At 38.7% G+C, this 12845-nt stretch overlaps 1 protein-coding gene across 2 annotated transcripts in view; it reads right to left on the reverse strand.

Annotated features, from left to right (window-relative positions):
* Nucleotides 1–11703, reverse strand: part of slc24a4a (solute carrier family 24 member 4a) — a 50050-nt gene extending 38347 nt beyond the window's left edge. For both annotated transcript variants that reach the window (XM_036592858.1, XM_036592857.1), the window contains exons 1-2: nt 11055–11703; nt 5204–5302 (exon numbers count right to left, since the gene is read on the reverse strand). In XM_036592858.1, coding sequence (XP_036448751.1) covers nt 5204–5302; nt 11055–11211 — 256 coding nt within the window. In that variant the 5' untranslated portion in view covers nt 11212–11703. The remainder of the gene's footprint in view (nt 1–5203; nt 5303–11054) is intronic.
* Between the last annotated feature and the right edge of the window lie 1142 nt (nt 11704–12845).

Below are 12845 nucleotides of genomic sequence, written 5' to 3' on the forward strand. Positions count from 1 at the left end.
TTTTATCGCCCAGCCCTAGTTGGGCTTCATCAAAATACCCACAGAAACACCTAAACTGTGACTGGTCAAGATGCATATAGCACACATTAAAAAAAACTGATAAACTGTGACTGGTAAGGGACTCATTTGCATATTGAAGCTATGTGCAGTAACAGTATAAGCCCCTGATGTCATGCACCATTTTGTAATTGGTAACCATGCATACATAAGAAACTCCAAATCTAAGCTATTTCTAGGAGGAAAAAGAATGGTACATGAAAATTGCCCCATGTCACCCAGGGGCAAATAATATCCAAAGTTGCACTACTGCACACTGAACTGACATTATTACTAGTACTATAACTATTAACTACTTTATATAACAGAATTATATAACACAATTATATAATATCAGGTACCCAAATTTTAGCCTACTACTGACTCTGGAGCAGTGTAAATGTATTCTGTGGAGTGACGAATCACGCTCCTCTATCTGGCAGTCTGATGGACGTGTCTAGGTTTGACGAACACCAGGAGAACATTGCCTGCCTGACTGCCTTATAGGAATAATGCTATGTTTTTCAGGGGTTGGCCTACGACCCTTGGTTCAGTAAAAACTTAATGCTTCAGCAGACCAAGACATTTTGGACAACTGTATGCTTCCAACTTTGTAGGTTCTTTTCTGTTCTAGCATTACTGTTCTCAAGAGCACAAAGCAAGGTCCATAAAGGCATGGTTGGGTGAGTTTGCTGTGGAAGAACTTGACTGGCCCTCATAGAGCCCTGACCTCAACCCCATCAAACACCTTTGGGATGAACTAGAACAGAGATTGCGAGCCAGGTCCTCCTGTCCAAAATCAATGTCTGACCTCACAAATGCTCCTCTGAATGAATGGGCAAAAATTCCCACAGACACCCTCCAAAATCTTGTAGAAAGCTTTCCAGAAGAGTGGAAGCTGTTATAGCTGCAAAGGGGGACCAACTCCATATTAATGCCTATGGATTTAGAATGGGATGTTATAAAAGATCCTGTCAGTGTAATGTATAGGTGTCCCAGTACTTTTGTATGTAGCAATGTTCCTATTTCAACTACTTATAATTATCTTATAATTCAAAACATGTACATAAGACAAAACACGTGGGCTTTGGAACTTGTTAGTAATAAGATTTTCAAAAACACACATTCATTTTTCTAATAGATGAACAAAGATTCGACCCAGGGCTCGTCTGGTGCTAATGGCAAACCACGGGGGACAGTTTCAAAGGCCAGTACCACAATAATTAAGAAATGCAGCCCTGCTCCTCACAGAATAGAGCTGAGAGCATTTACAATGGAACAGTCTCTGGTTCTACAACTCCCTGCACTATATCCTATTGCACATCCCAAGTCTGAACCCTCTGACTCCGCACACAGCTTATATATGCCCATGTCATGATTCTTCTTCTTCCCTCAGCCTCCGAGCTCACATTTTTCTTTCTTTTTGATGAGTAACAGAGAAAAACAGTCATTTGATACCGTTAGGGTCATGGCAGTGCAGGAGAAAAAGAAAGCCTAAAAATAGCTCCCCCCGCTTCCAATTATACTCTGCACGAGGCAGCTCCAGCTCCAGCAGATTTCTTTCCCCCCATGATCGCAAATCTTCACTCATAATCGCATTCACCCAGCACACTGGTTCTCTAGCGGTAGAGGAATAACTGCTAAAGCCAAATTGATGCAGGGGAACAGCTCAATTTGCTGTCTGGAGTTTCAGTAGGAAATGAGTGCAATTTCCTCAAAATTCTGTTGATTCAAAAGCCGTACTGACATCAAAGACACAGATCAAATGTACCCACATATGTCTTTGCAGAGATCTTTTTTCCAAGTAAGTGTATAATTGAATTTATGAAACAGATAGCTATGGTTCTAGATTCTGATTGGCTGAGCCAGGTTCAAAGCCACTGAACACTCAATATCACACATCAACTAAATTCACACACATCAACTAAATTCTGTATTAATGCATCAAGTTATTAAAAACCTTTGTGCCGTTCATGGAAAAATCTTTGACTGTTAGGGCGCTTGTTTACTGTTAATGAACTAACCTGCTTTCCTGAAGAACTGTTTATTGTGATTATTAATAAACAGTAGCGAACTGTGACTATTTCAGCTAGGCCTTCAGTTCAGGCCATAAATGTCAAAATACCCATTCAATGGGGCTGAAAGAATCACATTTTCCTTTTTTTTCTTTTTTTGTAATATATCCTTTGGCCACACCAACACCCCCCCTACTGGTAATTAGCGGGTAATTGCGTACTTCTCAAAATGATCCTTAAAAAAGACAAAAGTTTCATAATTAACCATAACTTTAAATACATTCGTTGCTGTTGCTAAGCATGAATAGTCAGGCAAAGGCCTTACTGTTCGCATGCTATATGTCACTACTGAGTACAAATTAGAACTGTAGCTTTATTTGTCACCATAATAGTTTTGGTTTTCTTTTACATTTCTTTTGATTAATTTCTGTTGTTTTTACTTATTTTATTACAAAAGCAGCAGTGAGTGCGACATATGAGCTGACAAGCCGACATACAAACTCAATCATCGACGAGCTACGGAGAGTGGGGCTAAAGATTTAGGGTCTTTTGGGGCTGCAGGCCAGTCTGAGCCAGAGGGGGAGCAACCTGGAAGTACCTGCACAGGTACCCTGCTTGGCTGGTGCAGAAGGTTCTTCTGGTCCCAGCACCGAGCTCAGTGGGCACAGGCTGAAAGGCATGAGATCACAGGAACTGTAATCGTTTCCACTTCGCCAAACGTGGCTCTCGGCACATGGCCTAAAAGGTCTCTGGCCAGAGTGGCTGAATTGAAATTGACCAACACATCAGACTAGTTTGCCTGGGAGTTCCCACAATGGTAGCAGCGCTAGTAGGATCCCCTCTACATCTACTGCCAGAACGCAGCACTACAAGCACGTTTAAGGTTCTGAATTTCTTTTTTTTGGTGTCGCCCTCAGTACTAGTGACACTCTGATGGGTATCACTATATTTCATGCAATTCCATGGCATACAAATCTCTTATTGCATCTTATGACCTCACAGTTTAAGGTGCTTCCTTGAATCCTTGGCTATTTTTACTCTTTCAACTTCAATAGCTACATGGAAAGTAATGTAACTTTTCAAGCTCTAAAGAAAGGTACAAATGTAATGAAAAATTACTTGAGTATTAGAATTATTAACTATAACACTATAAAAAACTACATAAAACTATGACATTATAGGAGGGGGTGAAGTAAATCATTAACATTTTCTGTTGAAGATGCTGTAAAAAGTTATTTTCCTTCTATGTCGTATTTTAGCCACAGAGCTGCAAAGCTTAAAAAAACAAAATTTTATGATTCTATTTTTTCACACTGTGAAAAGCTGACTGTACTTTTATTTACTATTAAATCTGGATTGCACCATATTGGTGTACATTTACAGGGTGTCATGCTGCTAGTGGTATACTTCTTAGCTTTCCACCAAGCTGTGGAGTTGTAGCTGAGTGCTGTCACATACATTTGCCAAAAATGGTAGATACTACTCTGATATTTACTACTCTGCTTTCAAATTGTTCAGAGTCGATTCACTGGGTTTGTGGGTTAGGGTGCAGCCAATATATTGTAATCTGCCTTTAATCAGATAAGAAGTAATGCAGAAAACTTGGGGCAAAGAGTCTTCCTTGTTTTTTTCCCTTTCCCCTTTGACATGTTTTATTTTTCCAATAAAACTTATTGATAAATGGATCAAGTTTTGCTAGTCCTTTGCTCGTTGGAGTGACTAGGATAATTTTTAACAAATGATTTACCTTCGGCAGTATGGACATCTTGATTGCTGCTATTTGTCCAATAAGATTTCATTGGAGTTTCATCCAGCGCTCAATGCTGTCTATGTTTTTTTAAGGGTAGATCAAAATTAAGGGAAAACAGCCTGGACAGGCTGGCAGAAATATTAATTCCTAAGTATTTTCTATTCTTTGTTGTGAGTGAAGTAGGACAGTTTAAAGTTGTGTGCATCCAAAGAGTGCAATTTTCAAATCAAATTTTTCTTATAGCCTAGATTATCAACAACTTTGTTTTTAATGAGAAAATTCAATCAAATTACACAAAGCTTGTGAAGAGTCAAACTAATAAGCAGTCTGGCACACTATATTCAGTGTTCAAACTTCTAGCCAGAAAAAGTGGATCTTCTTTGCCAAAAAACAGGCCTTAATTTATAGAAAATAATCACAATATTGGACAGGAAAATCACAATCATTTGGATTTTGAATTCTGATTCTGAATCGTTCTGCCCTACTCTATGATCACGCTAACTTCAGATAGCGCCTTTATGAGATTCCTAACAGTATGTTAGCACTTTGCTAAAGCTGCTGCCCATGAACATTTTTGGTTTGATTACATTTGAATTATGTGAAAGATATTTTATATTTTTATTCGAAACTCTAAATAGACATTAACATACAGCTACTTTCCCATTCAACAACTGACTGAAACTTAGTTAGACTACCGCTCGTATTCACAGTCACTGACGTATCTAGGACTTCCAGGAGGCATATAGTGTCATTCTCTCTCACAAAATTGGCTTAGATAATGTGTGTGTATGTTTTTCAAGATCTGAACCCTTTTGTTTCAAACCCAAATTGATGGAATGAGTATCACTGCAATATATGCAGAGATTTCATATAACATGCATGATGTTTCTATTAAATAAAAAATAACTATAAATTACAGACATAATGTTTGTTAAAATCATTTGGGAAGGCCCTGAAGGTTCACCTCTGTTATCACTAAATTAAAAATGTAATTGAACATTGTGCATTTTATCAAATTTGTCCTAAAAAAGCAAAAAACCATGAGAGGCGATGCGTTACAGTGATTTTACCACAGTTAATTAGGTCTACTTAATTTCATGCCATGCCAGCATCATCAACAACAACAAACACCCCTTAACATTGATGAAATCACTGTAACGCATGGTCTCTCATAGCTAATTGCTTTACTAAGGCCTTAAAATTCACAGACATCTACATAATTTATTATTAAGTTAAGAGTGAATAAAAGAAATGTGGACCCACCGGCAGGTCAGTGAATGTTAATCTGGAGTAATGAAACCTATGAAAAGCTATACTAGTTGCTGTGGAATAAATACAGAGACATGTCATTTTGCGCCAGGTCTATTAGTGGAAAGGTGCCGGTGTGCATGTTCAGAATTACCAGGATCAGAGCAGTTCTTCTCTTCAGTCTCATTGTCATCCTCCATGGCCATCAGTCTTCGGCCTGTGTGTGGAGTCTCCTGCAACACGATCCCATGACCTAAAACAGCCACACACATCCACATAAACTGATTAGAAATCCATGTTCTGAATGTGTTTCATGTTGTACTAGCATACCAATTGTATTTTTGTGGGAGCTCTTTTTTATATGGTACACACATATAGCTAGTTCATGAAAAATCAGGTTTGGAATCTGATGCTCTAAGTTAGTGTACAATTTTTCATCAGTTTTATGTGTGACCGCCTTAGTTTCTCAGAGGGCATAAAGGCTTAGGCTTCCTATCACTCCTTAAGACCGACCAAAGGACGGAACAGATGACCAATCCGATGACTGTGAATCAAAGAGCATTCATTCATTCCTTTAAATCCACAATCCTCTGAAAGGCTTTAGCTAATATAACATTATTAAATAAAACAATGGCTCCAAAGTCTTATGTTATTATAAATTTTACTCCACAGTTGAGGTGCATAAAATGAAATGGCTAATTAAGAAAGTTTGCAGCACGTTTTTCCAAGGAAATCCTGTTCTGAGAACATATCTGGGCTTTCTAAACCTCACTAAGGCTAAAGACTCATTTCACTAAATCGGTGCCAAAAGGTCATGCTAATTCGTACTTCCTTCATGCCAAGAAATCACGTTCCTTGTCCTTGATAGTTTCAATTACATATTGCTCTTACTGGAAAACTTTCTCGCTTCAGTAACCATTCATTTTGGCGTCAAATAACACTGAGAGGTACAACTTCTCAGTGAATATTGAACATGAATAAAGTAATGTTTTTATATTCCATTGATATACACTGTGTTGATGTAGAAACAGATGCACATATGATCATATTCCTAAAAGTATATATAAGTAAAAACATACCCTTTTCACTTTCACCAAAAGTTTTTCATTCATTTGTTGTTGTTTTAAATAAATATATTTAAGCTTGAAAGCAGATTTTTGTTCCTTTTTTGTAACACACTGCATCAAACGTTGTGAACTCAAATGACACTCCTCTCATGGAATGACTCTGAAATATATGATGGTGATTTCTGTACATATCCTTTGGAAACAATACAATGTAGTTAACTTCACATCGCTAGAGATGTTTTAATATAGAAGTGAGTACAAAATACGGAACCTGTAACTAAATAACAGACTACGATCCAGAGTATCTTTTGGTTCAGAGTTAAATCAGCTACTGTTCAAAGCTGTAGAAGAGTGTTAGTAAGAAGAGTGGGTGTAATAGGTTCATTAAAAATCTTAATTGCAATAACAAGTGTTTGATTATGGAAGTTATTTGGAAAGAGATTATTTGAATAATTTATGTGAAAGAACTCCAGAGGCAAGTACAAGAAAGAATGTACACTTACAGAGTATTTCATTTCATTAAAGTTCACCAAAAAATCTGTTTTATCACAGCTTCATTGCTTCAATGCACAAAATAAAATCTCATTTGCTCTTTCTATACTGCATCAAGACTCATTCAGTCACTTAAAATTTGGTATACTTCAAAAGAGCACGGATACTGGAACTCACAATGTAAATCTTTGGTGGTTTCTATATTTTTAATTACAATTTTTTTTTTACTTTTTTTTTTTAAGTTCCAACAACATGTATCATTACTGACCCCAGTTACTTACCCTTATCTTTTAATACTGAATAAATTAAAACCAGTTGGACCACCCATGTGCTTGTAACATTCATGCGATTTTATGTACCAAAAATAGTCATAATTAATTATTAAATGGCTTTTTCTAACCTAGCTTTATTCCTTTGAATTGCACCGGCTGTTTCTGTTACTATGCCTTTAAGACTGAGCTATTAAAATGATCTCCATTCTGATTGGCGGCCTCGTTGAAAAAGCAGTCAAGGCCGAAACACTCCTTATAACTTCAGTGTAAGTGGGTAGGGCTAAACTGCTGCAGGCCTAATAGATGGATTTATGTAAATGTGCTGGTTTTCATTACATCACTAAAATAGTCAATTAAAAATGGCTGTATGGAAGACTGTAAGGGCAAAGTAGTGAATAGTATGTTTTAAAACTTTAACAATGTTTAAGTACTACTTTATTCTTTAAGTTCAAAAAAGTGATGAAAATTCAGTTTTACACTGTACAAGTAAATCTGACATTAGCTATGACATATCTAATGTTGGACTGTAATCAACTGCATGTAGCTTGAAACTCTTTCCACAACAAAGCATCTGCCTATGGCCATAAATAATCCACAGACCTATATCAACGCAGAAGCTATGCATCTTAAACATGAAAAAATTCAGGCTAACTAAGGTTTTATGAATGAAGCTAGTTATTTCAGCCATGGTGATTTCCAGCCATATTAAACCAACCATAAAAAACATTTTTCTCCTCGTTCTTAAAGCTTTTTTTTAATTTCTGTGTAATTCTCTCTGTGTAGCCACTAGAACATCAATGGCAGGGCTTCTTGTGAGCATGTGCATTTTTGAAGAGTCAGCTGTTCTGAAAACGTCAACTCTTTTTCAGCAAACCTGTAAACACTCAGTGCTCAGCCACCTCCATCGCGGAGGCACGGGCAGAATCCTGATAAGCATGACCATCATGCTGACTTATCAGCTATGCCACACACCTAACTGCAACTCAGCAAGCAGATTCATCAGCCTTGTCACAGTGATATCAGACACATATAATCCCTTAAGCCCCTTGTAATGTTAGTGCACTTAATGACTAATATGATGCTTACAATCCACACCAAGGCATACTGATCCTCAAAACAGAGATGCTGACGTCTCCATTCTTCAGTGGAGCTTCTTTTAATTTAGTCTCCAGTTCTCTTCTCCTAGGCTCTACCATAATAGAGTCAGTCTGAGTTTAAAATAGACTTGAAGAAAATCAATTTTAAGGTAGATCAACATAAAAAAGGAGGTGTAACCTGCTTGACACTCACTCAAAAGTGAAAATCAATACTGGCAGAAAGTCTATAAATGAATAAGACTATCTATCTGTATTGTCTATATCTCTTGACTAGTGATACCTTGTGAGTATGGAAACTAAGCAGTGTGTTCAAACAGCAAGTAGTGTTTGAAAAAAGTGATGGTCTAAAACAGAAATGATATATAGGGAACATATACACTTTTATACTTCCACTCTTTCACCTCACTGGCTATTTTGTAGGTCCAATACATAGGTGTACTAGTTTGTAGTCCATCTGTCATGTACAATTGTTTGTGAGCCATTATCTTCCCTGCTCTTAACAGTAGGGGCCCACTGTCCTGTATATTTTAGCCCTTTCCCTGCACTCTGTAAGGTGCTGTAAATGAGCTGATTACTTGGATCACGTGTGTTGGGAGCAGGAAAAACAGTCAAATACTCCATTTAAAAAACTGTATTGATTAAAATGTACATGTTCAGTAAATCAGCTTAGTGATTACTTTGCAATGTGAATGATAAAAAAGGTACCCACAGGTCACTGTAAAGCCATGTTCAGAAGTCAGTAGTGAGATATTAGTGCGCAAACTGCTTCCATGTTCATTAATGAAAAAGAGGAAACACACAGCAGCAGGATCTCATTAATGCATGTATGTTTATAGCTACAAGTTCCATGTATATGATGTAAAATTAAATGTTTGTTGTTACAAATATAATCAATAGTGGCAGCCCTATTGTGGTCAGAAACTGACCACTGATGAAGACCTGGACGATGGCTGACACAAACTGCATGACAACAGATGGGATACAGTCTGTACCCTAGCAAGAGGGACCTACATGGTAGTGCCCAGTGAGTATATATACTATAGCTGTCAGAACAAAACCTTGTATTGCCAAAAAAGTAACTTTACAAGAGAAGCTTTTAGTGTACATTTTTTCTTAACTTTTAGTGTACATTTTTGTAACTAAATGTTATCGTAAGTCAATTTGGGACATTTCTATTGGTCTGTTCATCATAAAGTGTTGTCACAATGTAAATTGTAGTTGGGCACTGGCAAATTATGTAAAAAAAAAAGTGACGATATTTATCCTCCTCAGTCCTCAGACTAAACACTTTAAAACAAACAATGTTTTGTTATAAAACATGCTCTCTGCTGCGTACTAAATAACATAACGTAATGTTTTTTTTTGTTTACTGGCAAACATAATATTAAGTGCCTGGTAAGCTGGACATTTGGATGTAGCTGCATGAATTGTGAGAGGTTTTGAAAAATGTATATATTTATTGTCACCAACATAACATGACACAAAGCAAGCACTGAACTGTTTACTGTTTGTACAGTTATATGAAAAAGTTTCTGAACTCCTGGAACTACCTAGACATGAGTGACTCCTATAATTTTCATAATCATTTTTATACTATAATAATAAATAAAATTTATAACACACAGCGCATACACTGATTTACATTTAAATGAAAAAATGGTTTAAATAATCAATGTCATTGATGACAAAAATCAGAAAATATTACATAAGCCATGTTAGATTTGGCATAATTTTTACGTAAGATTACACATATTACATATATTTTATGTGCTAGCCCAGTGTTTTTGTTTTCTTCTGTTATCCTGATGATAATAAATAGGTCCTTTTTTTTAAATCCTGCACATTTCACATTTCAAATTACAATGTCCAGTACACAGGACAGTGAATTCTACTGAAATCACTAAATAACAATATTATCTCTAAATTATTGAGCATCATCTACTGTCACTCCTAAATAAGCATTAGATTCTTTTAACAAATGAAGAAAAATCTTGAATGACTGTGTTTTGTGATGCAGGAGTGGATTATACTAATCAAAGCACCATTTACTACACCAAATATCCAGATTACTGGACATTAAAATTTATCTCAAAATGTCAAAAATTTGTGTCTGCACGAATAAATATCTACTATTTCATTTCTAACCTTTCTCAAGAGGGACCTTCTAGAAGGACTTAATACAAAAACACTTCTAAAATCAATACAGGTCTTAGACACAACTATCTCAACAGCTGCCATGTTTGTTTTTATGTTTATGACAAGACAAAAAAGAAAACATTCTACTAAATGATCAACTAATACAAAGACTGAGTTCTGTAGAAACACATGAGAGTGAGTGTGGTGACGTACCTGCTTCTATAGACCTAGAGTATCTGGGGGAATGAGGTATGTATATATGTTTGCTTCCAGCCTATAAAAAAGCGGAGTGAGTGAAGCTGTTTGGGAGTAAAGGAGGACACAATACGTTAAACACGAGCGAGTCCTCAGACGGGATGTTCCCTACAACTGCGCCGTGTCTGAGTGATGAAGACGAGCGTAAATAAGCAGTAGTAGCCTGAATGTAGACACTCAGACTGGACAGTGGCTGTACAGTATTTACAATACGGGTTCTAAGAGGCACCATTAACGCCGTTTTTCACACTGCGCCACCGCCACGGCACAGACTGCCTCTGCGCTTTGCCGTGTGCACATGTGAGGACGATGTGCGAGGCGAGAGTGGCCGGCATGTGTCCGTCTTTACAGAGCCCAGGGCCTGAGGAGGAGGAGTGCTTGACAGCGCTGTCCTCTCAGCTCCATCGTCTTGTGTAATCACTGGCATCAAATCCCGCTCGCTCGCGTGTGGATCCTCCAAAATGGGAGGCGAGGATGACACTCGCCACACGAGAACACGGCTCTGCGATTCCCACTACAGGGAAATTACATATTACACCGCAGCGCAGACTATAGGCTGGGCAAGTGTGAGTACGGAGAGGAGCTGAGCTCGCTAGCTGCGTTTAAAAACATCCTCTCACCTCCAGCGCACTGGAGGACACCCTCACACCCTCTGTGCCCCCCTCCACCCCCCAGGTCCCGCTCACCTGATCGGCTAAGCACCGCCGACATACACCACGCCGCCAGCAGGACGCTGCACACGAAGCACACCTGCACGAAGAGCATCTCGCGCCGCTTGCGCGCTCTGAACAGCCTGACTAGCGCGCTCTTCTTCGACAGCGAGCTGCTCTGCTCGGACTCCATGGTTTCGCCGCGCCGCCAACTTAGCTCGTCAGTTTCCCTCCAAAAACGAAGCCGCAGGAGATGCAGTCAGAGCCCGGCCGAGGCTGTGGAGAGGACGGGGAGGAGGACGGCTGACATGGGGCTCTCTGTGGTCGCTCTTTGTCCCGGGTAACGTTACCGCCGTTTCTGCCTCAGAGCAGCGCGATGAAGCTAATCAGTTCACCTAATCAGTTTTCTAACCGCACATTGTTGTTTTCGCTGACGGAAGACTGTCCTGCTCCACTGATGAAGCCCGGTTTGCCTCAGCGCTCCCTCACTGCACCCTAGCGCTGAAGAACGGCGGTCATTCTGTTTTCTAGACTTGTAAGGAGACTATCGTCCCTCTCCGTTACTAACCGCTCTCCCTATGTAAACACAGCGGAGCATCTTCCAAGCCAGGGGCAGCTTTCTCCTCCCGATCAACTCTCTCCCTCTCTCTCTCCCTCACACTCTCGCGCTCTCGCTCTCACTCTCTCTCTCTCTCCTTACACATGCGCCTGGGACTCCTCCATGTGAGAGTCTGTTACGCTCCAACACGTGATAGTGGGCGACCCCCACTGAGCAGGCTCGCTTTAAACGGCGCTGCTCTCTTTCGCACTCATCTAAACGCCACACACTTTAACGAGCCGTGTCCACTTCTTTCTGAATGACCAGCCTACGTTTGCTTCACCATCGTGCTCTCTGAAATGATTTGCTCTACAAAAATGCCCAGCAGGACAGCACTGTGTCTTAGTGTGGAGTTTCAATGACTGCAGCATTGTGGGCTGGGTTTGTGGCTGTGGATATATATACACAGTAATTAATTCAGTTTGGATCAAAAGGGGGGCGGGGCTGACCCCAAGGCCTGCGCTGTTTCTGCTAATTCATTTGCAGTTTTTTAACTTTTTATTAATGTTACTGTACATCAGGGCAGGAAAAAGTAGGAAGAAATTATATTTAAGTGAAAGTATGAGTATTTACCCGAAAACTTACTCAGTAAAAAGAGGAAGTATAGAGCTTAAACTGTACTTCAGTGAAGGTGACAAAGTATCAGAATTGCTGGATTATATAAATAAAAATTTTAAACTAATTTGGCTGGATGTTTTAACAAAAGTAAAAAAAAAGCAAGAGAAAAACAGAAAAATCTTCTAAAACGTGTTCTACCTTTTTGAAAATTGTTCTATAAAGCACCAAGAAGACTTCCTCTATTGTTACAAGCTTGACATAACAACGTAATGTAACAATAGTGGAACCCTTTTGGTGTTATATAGAGCCATTTTCAGAAAGGTTCTATATAGAACCATATAGAATACATTCTCCATGAGTCTGAAGAACTATTTCACCATGCAAAGGACCTCTTAAGCATGAAATGGTTCTACATAGAACTCATCGTTCTAAATGGAACCACTGCCTTAACTAAAGAACCCTGGAAGAACCATCTTTTTTAATAGTGTAGGTGTCCAAACATTTGACTGTTATTGTGCATCCGAGTCCCTAATTTACATTCGTTTCTATCATAAACCTAATACAACTTTATAGAATAAAGTAAAAAGCTTCCAAAATAATATTTTATTATGGTAAGTGCAATTAATTAGATACTGTCCGCCCATGTTGTTAAAAGCTTACTGGTAATTTTT

This window comes from Colossoma macropomum, unplaced genomic scaffold, assembly GCF_904425465.1.
Source record: "Colossoma macropomum unplaced genomic scaffold, Colossoma_macropomum, whole genome shotgun sequence".
NCBI classification, from domain to species: Eukaryota; Metazoa; Chordata; class Actinopteri; order Characiformes; family Serrasalmidae; genus Colossoma; species Colossoma macropomum.